Raw genomic sequence first — 16261 nt, 5'->3', positions numbered from 1 at the left:
CAGATGATCCTACAGTATCTAAGCAAGAAACCTCACAAACTGTTGATAAATGTAGTTATTCAGGGTGTACCTTCTGTAAAGACAATGACAACTTCATTAACATTTTGACTTTGAAGATACAGTTTGGAAGCCTATCCTGGTGAGAAAAGGCTCAAGATACCACCAACTTCAACATTGCTCTCAGCAGTTACATGGCACAGCTGCTGCCACACTGCGGGAATCCCAGCAAGTCTATCTGAAGGTGAAGAACCTCCAGTCAGGTCCCCAGTGCTCCCATCTCCAGCTGCAGCAGGAATCCTGTAACTATGGAGCAGTCATTAATGTTGAACACAGCACAGCACTACTGGAAGGGAAGAGAAATGGTGTGCAAGGTGGAGAGAAATGTTTCATGACACAAGAGTGCGGATGTATACAGAACTGCATCGGTGGCCTGCTCAAAAGAAAAAAGCTGACAGTGAGTCACCTTGTTTGACAGCATGAGGTACAGATAAATTACACATGTGATCTTTTCATGGCACTGATGTAGATAGTCTCAAACTGAAAAAATGCTTACTCATATGGATGAAAGACAAGAAAATGCATGGAGCAGACCAAATTTCTATTAATATTTATCCTTTTTATGTCTCTCTGATCTTTTTCTGAAGTGAAGAAGTGTTATTCCTTTTAATACAACATTTCACCATAAATAGGCGGTGACGAATAGAAATGGTCAATATTTTTTCTGAAAATATTTGTTAGTATATTTTAAATTTTGAATGCAAGGTCATATAGATCTAAGGATAGTCATCCTTTGATGTGTTTGAGTCAAAGACTTAGGAATCAGAAGAAATTTTCTATTTGATAGAAAAATAAATCTGGAGGGAACCTTAAATAGTCTAGTCTCTTGCTCCACTCACTAAACATCCCTGTCAGATGCTTTTTGTTTGTTCTTAAAGACCCCTAGTGATAGAAATCCCCAACCATTCTCAAAGATTCTACTGTTATCCCATTATTCCATCAGAAAGTCCCTTTTTTTCCAATGACAAAACTAAATCTCCTTTTCTGCATTTTAAGTCCTGTTTACCACACTTACAGAGACTTGATCTACTCCATTCTTATTTGTGATTGTCTTCCTCTTAGCTTTCCTATTTGGTCCCAAGGCCTTCATCTCAACCTTTCATTGTAAATATTTTTTTCCCTAGATTTCTGATAATCTTCACTGTTTCCCCTCTAATCGGCCCACTTCTTGCTTTAAACACTGCACCAAAAACTGAATGTGCTATTCCAACTGATGCTTTACAACTTAAAAAGAGTGAAAGCATTATATGATACTGACTTTTCTCTTTGCTTACAGTGATCTTTGCTGATCTTTGTGTGTTTTTATGGTGATCTTTTCAGGTATTGAAACTTGAGAGGAAATTTTACTCTTTGTTGGAGGGTATGGTGTACATACATTTAAAAACTGCCACTTGCAATCCTATGTGCTGCACAGGTTTCACTTAAATGAATGAATATTCATAACAAATTAGTTTTAATTGTACTGAGTGATAAATTCATCATTAGCAGTGCCTCATTTGGTAACATAGCATATTGAATTGTGCTTTATATAACTGACATAATGGGAATGACAAATAACATACTACATACTTTTCATTTAACACTTTCTTAACAAGAAATTTGTGACAGTACTGGGATGCATTTGAAGATGCTTACAAAGGAAAATAAAGTTAAAAATTAATACAAATAATTCCCTTCAAGAGCTTTAAAATTTAAGAACATTTTCCTTCTGGATACTTTTTTTTTTTTTTTTTTTTTTTTAAACAGACAATTGTTTTTTCCATGCTGTAGATCACAGCAACAAGAAACAACTGATTATTTTGTGATGGTTGCGGAAATAGCCAAGGTAGTACAAGAACTGCAAAATATGGTTCTATATCCTATGTGTGGTCTCTTAGACAGTGGTTCATGCCTACACTGGAGGGAAAGGGGAAAAGAAGAGAACTTGGTATTAAACCCACACTTGCACACACAGAGAGACGCATATTTGATTGTTTTTCATTTCCTCCAACTTCCATTCACTTCTGTGTAGGGAATCAGTAGCCACAAAGCTGGTCTAAAACATAGCTTATAAAACTGTCAGTACTTTACATAAGGAACTCCCAGTACCTTAATCTATTATCTATATTTTATCTTCTTAATATTTTTTAACTTTTATTTTTTAGTCTTTTATATATCCAGATAAGTTAACTGCCAGATAAGGAACACCTAACTTATATTAAAATCTTATGCTATTTGAGAAAGATTATTTTTACTCTGTGAAATCAATGGTTTTGGTCAGTATATTTTTAAAGTGATAGTGAGTTTGGCAAAAATACAGTTTTATTCAAACTGCAGGATCTTGATATCCTGTCTAAAACTTGTAGTAAGTAGACTTCAGAGAAACACAAAAGATTAAGGGATCTGTTACAACTTACCACTCCAGAACTTCCCATTGGGCAGAGAATTTCTTGGATTCAGACACTGCCCGCGTAATAATTGGAAACTGTTTTTGCACCCAGTACAGTTCTCGTAGCTGTAACCAACACATGTTGCACAGCTCCTGTGGCAAGGTTCGCATTCTCTAGAGATGTCATCAGTGAAGAAACCATCTCCACATTCACTCACACATGTGCCGCCTGCAACAGAAACAGAGCCTGGCATCATTGTGTCTATTCACCTGTAGCTTCTCTGTCTCCAGCAAGAAATGGTTTAAGAAAAAAACAGAATAAAAGATTCCATGAATATTTCTGTAGCTACATAAACCTCTAATTTTTTAGTGTGAGGCTGAAATTCAGCTCAATTGCTTCTCCAAACTTTACAAACTTCAAAGCAATCTGCACTTGAATTTGTATATAGATGAGTTTTCATCCATATCCTAAATCCTGACACATACAAATCTTACTAAAGTCCAAATCTGTGTAAAAAAATTATGGTTGTTATAGGAGCCCAATATAAAATCTAAGTCGAGAATTCCCGAAGACTGTTTAATGTTACGCAGGTTTTGCAGATTGGATACATCTCTATTTTCTCCTGAATATATAGGTAAATTCAGGTAAATCTGATTCAGTTTAAGGCTGGGCATACTGCAGCAAAGCCCCTAGAAGTTATTACACTGATAGCTTTTTGAGCTTCCTCCAATTTCAATTAAAAAACCATAGATCACTGGAGCACCTCAGGTTGTGACCACAGAGTTTTCCATGAGAGTGATGGTTTTGTACTCCGCTAGTGGGCACCTTCAGCAGGCAATGCACAAGAATACCATAACCTTAGGATTTCCTGTTATTCATATTTGACACCATGTCTGAAAGAGACCTACCTGATTTATGGCTTCATAATAAAGCTAAGAGATTTCTAGTCTTGTGTGAATCTGATGTGGAATTCAGGGGTTTTAGCTGAGCCTGTTTAAGGCTCGTTACTTTATGTGGAAAGGCACAGTAAAACTAGAGTTGCAAATTTCCATGTCTTTCTGTGAGTTAAAAGCCCCTTCTTTCACAAAGTCTGCATCAAATACAATATTTTTTGTATTTTCCCAAAAGAATTGAAATGCATTAAAAAAAAAAAAACCCAACAAACCACCAACCTAGAAAAAAAAAAAAGTGGCATTATGTAGTCAAATATAGGGAGCCTTTGAACCAAATGATACCACTGGCTAAGATAACCACCTTATGTTAATGCAATGAACCCAATTCTGTGAAGTGTTAATTTCCCTCAGCCTGAACTGTTTGGTATAGAAGAGATTAATTTTGAGAAGCTGGGTCCAGGCTCTTTCTCTAAAGAAATAGTCTACAATATTTTTGCATGTATGCCATGCTTAGTACTTTACTTACCTGAGAGATAAAAGCCTTCCTTACATGAGTCACACTTGTCATTGTCACAGCTATCACAATTGCTAGGACACTCTCTACACTGCAGAGAACTTTCATCTCTGTAGGTATTTTCTGGGCAGTATTTATAGCAATGCTGTTCATACCTGTAAGATAAAGCAGAACATCATCTGTAAGATTCTTCTGAGTTAATTGAGTTTATTTTCTGTGTGTTTCTGGATGTGCTAATGGTAAAGCTTTATTCTTATCCTAATGAACAGAAATTATTCCTCTAATGAAGTATCTAAATATATTTGTGGTTATGTCACTTATTCAAGTGGAAAATATTAACAAGTTTTCTAATCTCAGGGTTCTTAAATATAACTAATTTGATTTTCTTTTTTAAATGTAGGCACAAGAACAAATTCATGTTTAATTAGAAATTATTATATTGTGGCTGTAAAGAGCTAACCACTTGTAAAAATATATAATTCAATGAAATTTTTTATAGCTAGATTGATTCGCCTTTTTGTCAACAATTTATTTTGTCATGGTAATTTTTAGAGATGTCTTAACTGTCTCTTTGAAAAGCGGTAGAGTTCTTTTCCTTTCTTAACTTTCAGTTAATCTATGCTTTTTTTCCTTTGCTTAACCTCCTTACATTTTTAAATGTGCCTGCTGAACTGCAAACACCAGAACTGGACACTATATACTAAGAACATACTAGTTCCAAATCCAGAGGCACTGTTTAACTTTTAGATCCTTTCTGTTCCATATTTGTCTCTTCACATATGCAAAGTTTGCATCAGTCTGTAAATTTAAAAAGGCCTTTATAGTGAGAAATTGGCTAGTTCTTCAGCATTTCCTGAGCCTTTTTCCGAAGTTACTGTTCTCAGATAGATGATACTTAAAAGCAATGGGATAACATACCCAGCACAGTTAGATCTATGTTGTGAAGCACACATTTCTGCTTTAGAAAAATATATAGGCATGAAGAGCTATACAGCTATACTTACATGTAATAGTTCGGAATGCATGTTATACAGATTCGTGGGTCATCTGAAATTAAAAATGTGAAATTATGTAAATAATATTGAGTTAAAACCAGAATGTAACAAAGAATTTTTACACCATTTTAATGTTAATTAAATATTACATTACATTAAAATTACTTCTACTGTAACTAGAACATTATTATCTCTGAATCTCTGCTTACATTTTTTGGAGACAAACTCTTCCACACTCAGGTTCTGGCCTGTATTTCTGCAGTAATATGTGACTTTTGAGTTGTCAATGTAAGGTACCTAGAAGGTGCTGAGTGCTTAGGAAATGCTGCTTTGAAAATCAAAACATTCCCTGGAGCTCACATTGGGCAAAATGAACTCTTAAAAGGAGACTCTAAGTTATCCAAATCTATAGTTTCATTCTATTTCTTTATTTGTTGCAGAGATAAGTTAAAAGCATTTGGTCCCTCTAAATAAACTTTTCAAAAACATGTAAGTAATGAATTTAATCATAAAAATCCTGAGCTAGACAAATACCTTTCTATATGGAGTGGGTGGGAGGAAGGATTTTGGGTGAACTTTCTCATCAGAAAATTAATTTTTGCATTAAAAATTTTTGTTGAATGAACAGAAACATTGTTGTACAACTTCTTAAAACTGTTCCAGTGATAAATATGGCTTTATGCTCACAGGAAGTGAAGAATATTTTGTACAACATCCGCTATCTTCTATTAGCTATTTCTTTTACGTTACTCAAATATCCTGAAGGGAGCAGAATGGAGGGAAACAAGCTGGGTGAATGTATTTATAAACTGTTCTACTATGAAATGCCTATAAATTATTTTTGATATTAATAGTACTCATACGGCAGAATTTTCACTGAGTCTGTTTGAACTGTGTGTCCAATAAATCACACTTTACACATGAAAACTTGCTAGGCAACATGCACTTGGTTTTGTAAGTGTTCTAGCAATTTATTTATGAGGTGTAAAGTTTTGCCCAGAAATGTTGCAGATCTGTGAAAATATTCTCTTTACTGTTTAGAGCACCTGATCTAGTGTTCTTTGCATTAGATTTTGTTAAGACAGGAAATGTTCTTAAAATATGAAAATATTTTCTATTAAGTCTTCCTTTACTACTAGATAAAAGACTTTTGGGTTGTCCATGTCTTCTTTTTGAATAATTTCTGAAATACTAATATTGCTTCTGAATAAGGACACTTCCTGAGTTATTTCTTCCCCCAATTAATTTGTGCAGGTTTTTTTTCCTTGCAGTGTTTATAGAACATTGTTATGAGCCAGGTTGGTATGATGATAAATAAGTGTATTTATACCTTTTGAAAATTATTACAGTACTTGCACATACAGTCCTTACATTATGTTGATGGGAAGAAAACAGTAAGCATCAAAGAGACATTATTAAAATTGCTGGGGTTGCTTTCAGGCTTAGTAACTAACTCTCCATGTACTTTCTGCCTTTTATAAAGAAAGGGCTCTTTCCTCTCTTGCCTGTGGGAGGTTTTGATGCATTTTTCTTTCTTAACTGCCCTCTCAGTTTTGCCTGTATGGATGACTGTCTGTATAACTCAGTTTGAGACAGATCTCAGCAGTAATTGAAAGCAAAGATATAATGTCTGATCGTCCTCTGGAAAGAGAATAGAAAAATTAAGTATTAAAGTAAGTGACCATTAAGTAAAGACCATGTGTTTTGAGTTGGTTTAGGATCTAAGAGAAATTATCTAGAAACAAATGCGTAAAAATAGTTTGCTTAGATTGTGAATTGGAATTCATCTTGTGGAGAGAGAAAAAAAAATTATCACAAATAGCACTTGCATTCTGATGCTTACACAAAGTTTAGACAGAAGTGGTAATACTAAATACCTTATTAGAAGCTCACAAATTTAATAGGAATAGCTGGCTTACTGTATTTCACTTGGGAATGAATTCAGTATTCAAAACTAAGGCTTTGGAGGCAGGGGGGAGAATTTCTTAACAATTTTGCAAAATTAAAACATTAAGGCTAGTGTGGCCTAAATTAATTTGCCAATTTATCTATTGTACTATGTTATTTATCAGGCATTACTGAACCATTGTTCTTTGTCCTAAAGGTATACCCACTAAATAAAAGCTCTATCACCTTCTATACTTAGTGATAGTTTCTGAATTTAAACAGTTGAGCAATGTAGTTTAGAAAGGAATGCAAAGAGGGCAACTGTCTGATAGCAGGCAGAGAGAAAATGAAATACACGACTATTTCTGCAGTAGTGAATTTGATATTTAACACATGCTATGTTTCCAAAATTTTGGAAATTAATTTTAAGAATGAACTAAGCCTTGGGAATTTTATGAATATATATGTGTAGTTCTTCAGAAGTGACTCCTTTAAAATCTGCCACAATCGGTTCTTGGACGAGCAGTAACACCAACATCCTATATTCACTGAGATCTTCACCTTCTCATAAAGTAATGATATCTCTGTGGTGCAAAGTAGGTTAGTTGATATGTCATGCTTTTATAGACTTCTTGTCATGAAGACTGCTAATATTTTATCGTTATTTTGTAGTTTCCATTTGCATTGATTTCCACTGTGTTGAGCTTATGCAAATTTTTTGAAGAAGAAACAAAGTGATCTTGATAGCATTGGAAACAGGATTTTCAATCAGTTTTAAAATGTAAGGCCTCAGACACAAAAAAAGTCCTGTTTGACTTTCTGGTTTTACTGCAGTTTTCTTAGATAAGTAAAAATCATCTAGAGTTCATAGGAAAAGTTTTTGGTTTCTTTCCTTGTCTGTTATAAACTGATACTCTTCTTCCCTCCTGCACCTCCCACCCTTCTCAAGTACAAAACATTTGGAGTACAGCTATGTTATAATACAGGAAAGGTACATGCAAAGATTAAATATTGGTCAAAGGCCAAACATTCATGCATTCTCTTGGAACTCTCTGAATTGAGATGAATTAGTGTTTTTCTCTATTCCAGGAGGGAAGTATGGGCATTAGCATTACAAGCATAACATTGTTGTACTGGAGGAGTATTTTTGTTCAAATAGGTAGAGGAACATTGTAAGTAATTTTTTTGTATTATTACTATAGAGGCTTAATGAAATATTTAATACATAATATTCAATAAAAAGTGAGTTCCAGAGCTTTTTGGAAACCCTTGTCACTCTTTCATTATATTTGAATGTTCATGGTATTTAGACAGATACTAATTCTGGAGAGTTTACATGGCTAACCCACTGTACTTTTGAGTTACATTTACTCAAAGTATCCCATCTAATTAAACCCAGACCTTGCAATGACTTGTATGCATGCTTGACTTTATCTACTGTATACAATAAAGCTGGGAGTTGAAGTGACGTGCAAGGGTACATTTTACAGGATCTGTATTTACACTATACTTTTATTTAAGTTTCCCGTTTTGTTTATGAACTTTAAAAAAAATTAAATTTCTTAAACTATTTATTGGCTCAGCCATGAGCCTAGAATATGCTGAATACACTCAACTTTTTTTTGCATTCAGCAGCTGGGACTTAATATCTGGTTTACTTTTCCAGTTTAATTAAATGTAATGACTTGAAATGATTTTATACTGCATTGCAGTTTTCCTTTAAGGGCCAGCCTGCAGTAATTGTTTAATTTCAACAGTTACTGCTCGGTTTTATTTGTCTTTTACATTCCCCTGAATGATAATTTACTGTAATCTAAAAAACATACTATAAATTGTAATATATCACCAACAAGAGTAATTATATATTTTAACTACCTTAGACCATTTTTCTTTAGTTTTTATGGCATGTCAATTAAAATAACTGAAATGTACAATCCAAACATTATAAGATATTTGACAAGACATGGGCCCAACTGAAATCTCAGCTTTCTGTAAGCCTGAAAAATTAAGATTTCTCTTGTGGAATCACAGACTTTAGTTTGGATCTTCCAGTTTGTGTGAAAAGTCTGTCTGTGACTTTTTTGTTGTTTTTTCACCACTCTTTTTTTTTAATGTTCTTTCCTGACATTATAATTTATTTTGACAAGTCATATTACCAGGAAGTGGGAGAAAGAAAAGATTGTGAATTTTAACCAAAGAAAAAGCTGGATTCTGTTGTCAATTAGATTTATATGGGGAAATACAGCATCAGTATTTGCTTTGGCCAAAAACTATAACTTTGGTTCAGCCAAGATTTAATGATTTAGAAATATATGTATTATTAAGGCATAAAAGAAAAAAAGACTTTGAATAGACTTCATCTCTTCCAAAATTATACTTTTACTAAGTTTACATCTATTTACTTTCTTGTAATTTTTTAAAACTACAGCTACCTTTAATTAAGATGAAAACAGAAAAATTAAAAAAAAATGTTCTGAGTGTTATTCTTGCTGTAAAACTGGTTAACTGAAATAATCATACAGCTCTAATCTCAATTACCTTACTCTAAAAAAGGAATTATGTCACTTGATAAAATAAAGGGAAGAAGGCATATTTTCCTGTTCAAATAAGGATTTCAATATGTTGGAGTTAGAAGTAGAAATGAAGTGAAGATAAAGTGAAATGAAACCAAAGATTAGCATTACAGTATGCATTACCTGAAATAGTTCCATAGTTTGTATGACTGAGGTGAAATGTTGATAAATACTTGTATGTGTGTTGATAAAAGCACAAAATTTTGGGAGAGATTTCACTGTGGGAAAGTGATAATATCAGGAAGCTTTAAGGAACAGAAAATTTGAAACACTGACCTAAAAAATAAATACTGGGTCAGAATCCTCTAGTGTCTCACCAGACATAGTTGACCAGTACTGTAAGTGAGATCTACACCACACATGAAGATCCAAAATGTGATATCAATCAGAGAAGTTATTCCTTATAGGGCTACAAAGAAGAACTAGTGTTCATGTACTCCTAATAAAATAAAGTTAAGGGTACTTCAACAGAAATTAAATCAGGACATCAGCAGTACTATAACAATTAAGAAAGGACATTCAGTTTATTTGTCTTAGAATTTATTCTATCACTCAGATGTTATCTTTTGTTCTTACTCTACTGGCCATTGTTTCCACCTATCAAAATCTCAGTGTGATGATTTCAGGAATCATGAAAGCTGCACATTACTAAAACTGAACTTTCTGCATTTTCTGAACACACGATTATTATTCTGAGACGGTCCCTTGTGTTTGAATAGTTTCTTACTACACAGGTAGTTCCTCTGGGTGAGTAGTATTACCCAAAAAGAGCTCTCCTACAAGCAAGAATGCAGACTGCAGGCCAGAGGTCCTAAGTTTACACCACAGACATCAATGCAGCTTTTACCACAGCTGGATTTTATTGGTCCTCCATTAACAAAATGTATTTATGCAGGCAGGACCCATATGGGAAACATCTCCTCTATATGGGGAGAATCCAAGATTTACACTGTTACAGTCAATGAATGGTTCCATAATACAATTCCTTATTTGAAAGAATAAGACCCGGATCTTTAGGCTGGCATAGACCCAAAGAATTGAAACAAGTACATACTGAGGTAGAGTTGCTTGATAGAATAGAATAGTTTCATTTGGAAAAGACACACAATGATCATCTAGTCCAACTGCCTGACCACTTCAGGACTGACCAAAAGTTAAAGCCTATTATTGAGGGAATTGGCTCATGTCTCTTAAACACTGACAGGCATGGGGCATCAGCCACCTTTCTAAGGAGCTTGTTAAAGTGTTTGACCACCCTCTTGGTAAAGAAAAACTTCCTAATGTCAAGTATAAACATCCCCTGGCATAGCCCTGGGCCATGCCAAAGGAGAAGAGACCAGCACCTCCCTCTCCACCTCCTCTCCTCAGGAAGCTGTAGAGAGAAATGAGGTTGCCTCTCAAACTCCTTTTCTCCAAACTAGACAAGTCCAGAGGTATCAGCCACTCCCCACAGGACATTCCTTCCAGCCCTGTCATCAGCTTTATTGCTCTCTTCTGGATGTAGACCTTCACATTCTTCCTAAATTGTGGGGTCCAGAACTGCACACAGTATTTGAAGTGAGGCCACACCAGTGCTAGGTACAGCAGGATAATCAGCTCTTTTGACCAGCTACTTAAACTGTGTTTGATGCAGCCCAGGATGCAGTTTGCCCTCTTGGCTGCCAGGGCACACTACTGGCTCATGTTGAGCTTCAAGTCATTCAGCACCCCCAGATCCCTTTCTGCAGGGCTGCATTTCAGCCCCTTCTCTCCCAGTTTATACTTGTGACCATCATTACTGTGTCCTAGGTACAGAATATGGCATTTGTTGGTGTTTATAAAAAAGAAAAGTTCTGGTGGAGGCACCAGTCTTGGAACCAGGTGTTAATATCCTGGGCTCACCTGTTTCTTCTAGTGTATCTCCCCATTACTGGGAGGACTGAGAAAACACTACCTGTGCTCCTGAATCCTTCAGCATTCTTCCCAGGGTTCCAAAATCTCTTTTGATTGACCTTGGACTTGTTGAAACATCACTGGTACCCATGTGAAAGATCGGGAGCAGGTAATAATTCGAAGGCTGTACTAACCTTATCAGTTTTCTGGTGATATCCCTGATCTGGGCCCCAGGGAGGCAGCAAACTTCCCTGTAAAGAGGGTCTGGTCTGCAGCTGGTTTAGATTATGTTTGTTTTAACATATTTGTTTTTCAGTAATTCCAACAGAATGATTCAGCAGCTAACATTTCTTTACTGTTTTGAAGCTCCTGATCTGCAAATTGCTGAAGGAGTAGCAATATATACTTCGTTCATCTTTGTAATTTTAGGAGTACCTTCACTGTTTGGTCAGTGGCTACTAAGCTAGATGAACTTTCAGCCTGATCTTTGGCATTTTTCTTCTGTGCTTTTATTTTTATGGAGAACTCTAAACTAAAATCTGGAGTATTCTGTGTTTGGAGAACTCATGTTTCAATCTCATATCTTAAATTTTTCCAGTGACTTGCCCCAAGACTTGATTTTGTTCAGGAAGTAATTTTCTTTCTCAGAGAAAGAAAAATTTCAAAGACAGAATGTTTTCTTTAATACATGCATCTTGTATATTCAGTGTGCAAGGAAATTATCTTTTACCTATACTCTAGAAAAGACAACATCCTCTAATGTAATGTTCTGCCTACACTGAAATGTTAGTACTGAAAATCAGAGAACAGTTCCAAATCTTGTTGAGCGTTCTTTTTGCACAGATTGCATACTCTCACTCCAGAGGCCTGTGGAAACAAGTCCTTTCATCTGCAAATCTAAACCCCATTCTGCAATATTAATCTCTTGAGGAAGATTTACTCTAAGATAAAAAACGTTTCTTTATCATAATTTTCTCTGGTATTTTGAAAGCCAAGGTCTATTCATCATAAGCAAAGTTCTGAAGAAATGAAGTTTTCCTTTATGTTTCTTAGGTTGCTATGGGAACCAAATCACTTTTCACTCATTAATCATGAGCAGAACTGCCAGAACTGCAATCTGTACCAGGGAGCTTGAGTCTGTTCATAGTGCTGCCCTTTTTATCTATCTCACGGGTTCCTTAAATCTTCTCCAAATACCTTTTCTCTCGTTTTCACTGCCTTATAGACTGTATTTTCCCCCTATCTCACTCTGTATAATGGATCTCTTGAAGCTTTTGCATTTTATTTAGTCTCACATTCTGCCTTTTGTAACCCAGACCAAACTAAATAGTTAGGTTCTGGATGACCTTTGAATGTTGTTCAGGCTTTACTTTGGTGAAACAGAGAGTCACACTTGGGCCTAAATGCCTATATTGTAGGCTTTTATTCTCAGGATCAGTAGTCCTTAGGGTTTCTCAGTGTTTGTCTCTTTTGTAAGGTATCTTGGAAAGAGAAAAGTGTGATGGCTATTCTAACATTCTTCACTCTGCACACTCACACTGAAGAACACTTTATTCTCAGTGGCTAACTTTGAAAATAGTCCCGGGGCAAAGGTTGGAGAAGCCACATTGTGCTGCTCTCTTCAGAAACCCGGATGGGTCAAAAGGCAATATACATGGTATTTTGCTACATGGAGATGAGGTAATCTCTGGGAATCTGTGAAAAATATTCATGTCATACTTTTGCAGGTTGGGTGAGGTGAGTGAAAGGGAATCAGCAAGTAGGTGAGTAGAAATTGGATCAGAAATGTGTGGCTCCACTGGAGGACATTGTCAGGAAGGCAAACAAATTGGGAGAATGCCTGACTTTCACAATTCCTTCTGAGAGGAAGACATATCCTGTTGATTCCTATGAAGTTATTGATGACCCACTTGAGCTGCATGTGTCACAAATATTTAGCTCCCCAATGAACTATGCGGCCATATTTAGCATTACTTGTTAATGGTGTGTTAGTTTCTGCTTGTGAAGTATATGTATGCAAATCAGTAGATATTTGCATATCAGTGAAGATTGTCTTATCGCCTCCATAAGTACCAATATTCTGCATCTGTTCATTATGCAGATGCAAAAGGGCAAATGAAAGTTGTATTATTAGAAAGACAGTGAGAGTTGAAAGTGTTTGAGAAAACACTTTGGTTTATGTTTTGTATTTTAGACATATCAAATAAGAGTCAAGATTGTTACATTCTTGTCTGAAATTCACAGAATCACAGAATCATTCAGGTTGGAAAAGACCTCTGGGATCATCAAGTCCAACCATCAGGCTGACTTTGCAAAGTTCTCCCCTACACCATATACTCCAAAACCTCATCTAAATGGCCCTTAAACACATCCAGGGATGGTGACTCCACCACCTCCCTGGGCAGCCTATTCCACTGTCTGACCACTCTTTCTGTGAAAGATTTTTTCCTAATGTCCAGTCTGAACCTCCCCTGTTGCAGTTTAAAGCCATTCCCCTTTGTTCTGTCACTAATCACCTGTGAGAAGAGACCAGCACCAACCTCCCTACAATGTCCTTTCAGGGAGTTGTAGAGAGTGATGAGGTCTCCCCTCAGCCTTCTCCTCCTCAAACAGCTCCTTCAATCACTCCTCACAGGATTTATTCTACAGGCCCTTCACCAGCTTCGTTGCCCTCCTCTGCACTCGCTCCAGCACCTCGAGATCTCTCTCGTATTGAGGTGCCCAAAACTGGACACAACACTCCAGGTGTGGCCTCACCAGTGCAGAGCACAGGGGGACTGTCACCTCCCTGCTTCTGCTGGTCACACTATTTCTGACACAAGCCAGGATGCCATTGGCTTTCTTGGCCACCCGGGCACACTGCTGGCTTGTGTTCAGCTGCTTGTCAATGAGAACCCCCAGATCCTTCTCTCCCAGACAGCTCCAGCCACACCTCCCCAAGCCTGTAGCCATGCAGGGGGTGGTTGTGGCCCAAGTGCAGGACCTGGCACTTGGCCTTGTTGAAGCTCATCCTGTTAACATTGGCCCACATATCCAATCTATCCAAGTCTCTCTGTAGAGCCTCCTTATCCTCATGCAGATCGACACTCCCGCTTAACTTGGTGTCATCTGCGAACTCACTGACGATACACTCTATGTCCTTATCAAGACCGTCAATAAAGATGTTGAACAGAAATGGTCCCAACACCAAGCCCTGAGGAACACCCCTTGTGACCGGCCACCAGCTGGATTTATCTCCACTGACCATCACTCTCTGGGACTGTCCATCCAGCCAGTGCTTGACCCAGCAGACCGTGTGCTCATCCAGGCCATGGGCAGCCAGTATTTCTATGAGAATCCTATGGGGACCTGTGGGCCTTGCATAGCCTCTGAATAGCAGCTAGGCTTTGATGAGAAACAGGCCTTGGGAGAAAAATAAGAAACTGCTGATTTGTGCCAAGGTGGCACGGAAAACAATGGACAGCTGCAACACTAAACTGTGGAAAGCACTGAACTGTGAGAAGTTACTACCATGTGAGCAGCGCGTGCACAAGGAGGTGATTGGTCCGCACAGCGTGTGTTAGAGTGGTCTTATGCTGATAGGAGAAAGGATTGATAGCTGTCTAATTGCTGATTTGCTAGTTATGAAGTAAGAGCTTTGGTGAGAGCGTAAGTATGTACTATTAGAAAAATAAATGGCTTTGCTGGATATAACTCTTATAGAGTTGTACAGATCTGATACCCTCCCACAAAAGGGAACTGTGTCAAATGCTTTTCGAAAACAGCTTTTCCCTCATCCAATAAGCAAGTCATCTTGTCATAGAAACAGATCAGGTTTGTCAGGCAGGACCTGCCTTCCATACCCCCATGCTGACTGGGCCTGATCCCCTGGCTGTCCATTATATGACTTTTAATGGCACTCGAGATGACCTGCTCCATGGCCTTCCCTGGCACCGAGGTCAGACTGACAGGTCTATAGTTCCCTGGATCCTCCTTTCTGCCTCTCTTGTAGATGGGTGTCACATTTGCCACCCTCCAGTCTAATGGGACCTCCCCAGTCAGCCATGACTTCAGGTAAATCATGGAAAGCGGCTTGCCGAGCACATCTGCCAACTCTTTCAGCGCCCTTGAGTATAACCAATCCGGTCCCAAATTTCTCTTAGAGAGAAACAAAATATTCACAGTAAGTGGCTCAAATTATGCCCTTTTATCTTACTTTTTTTCCTCTTGTCCCAAGTCTTGTTTTATTGCCAACTGCTTTCTGAAGAAGCTTGTCTCTGAAGAAAGTTCCTAAAATTCATTGCAGTTTTAAGAGTCTGCAGAAAATATGAGTGGTATTCTAGTGTGATCTAAATCTGTAAATGAATTTACATTGAGAGGTGAAATGCATATGCTGCAATGGCACAAAGAAAATCCCCTTTCTTAATGAGATTGCTTCAGCAGAACTTTTCTTTCAAAAGCTGCCTTTGTTGTGGAAACTGGGTTTAATTTTGTAGGCTTCATGGTGGTTTTTGGTGCCCATCAGAAGACAAGTCATTAAAACATAATCACGGTCTGATGGTCAGAGGTGATGAAGATCTTGCAGTTCTCATGGATCTGTCTGAATGAGAGGAACAATGGCTCATTGCTGCTCTATAAAGTAGTCCCAGTGTCCAAAACTGGATTATCAGACCTAAAGTACTAAAGTGATAAAAATAATATTGGAAGTGTGGACTTGAAATTTATTCAGCACACTTTCTTAGACACTTTGTCTCTCCAATTTTGTGTTCGTGTTAGTTTGCACAGCATTAGGAATATATTTGAAGCTTGTAAGAATTTAGGATTAAACATACCTATTGAAGTTGCCCGTAAGACTTGTCTTTGGCTCTCACTTCAGATTTCAATGCTTGTGCACGCATCTGCCTTTCAGATCTCATGCAATGCCATGCACTTGATCATGCCAGTTGGGCTAGTATGGCAGCATGCAGCCATATGCATTAGAGAGCATCTGGGCAGAAGAAGGTAGGGAGTTGAACACTGCTGTGCATAGCCATTGTTTTGACACTGTGTACACAAAGCCTTAGATCCTTTTGGGATCAGTGGTCTCTAAAGCAATTTTACTATTATATATTCCAGGACTTGA

General features: G+C 37.3%; 1 protein-coding gene across 2 annotated transcripts in view; it reads right to left on the bottom strand.

Moving 5' to 3' along the window:
- The window catches only part of PCSK5 (proprotein convertase subtilisin/kexin type 5), a 245810-nt gene that overhangs the window by 23646 nt on the left and 205903 nt on the right, over nt 1–16261 (bottom strand). For both annotated transcript variants that reach the window (XM_026866351.1, XM_026866352.1), the window contains 3 exons: nt 4838–4880; nt 3846–3988; nt 2454–2654 (listed from right to left, as the gene is read on the bottom strand). In XM_026866351.1, the coding sequence (XP_026722152.1) occupies nt 2454–2654; nt 3846–3988; nt 4838–4880 (387 nt within the window). The remainder of the gene's footprint in view (nt 1–2453; nt 2655–3845; nt 3989–4837; nt 4881–16261) is intronic.

Source organism: Athene cunicularia (genome assembly GCF_003259725.1).
Source record: "Athene cunicularia isolate RWA chromosome Z unlocalized genomic scaffold, athCun1 chrZ_part2, whole genome shotgun sequence".
Taxonomy (NCBI): domain Eukaryota; kingdom Metazoa; phylum Chordata; class Aves; order Strigiformes; family Strigidae; genus Athene; species Athene cunicularia.
This window is presented reverse-complemented; position numbering and strand designations above follow the sequence as displayed.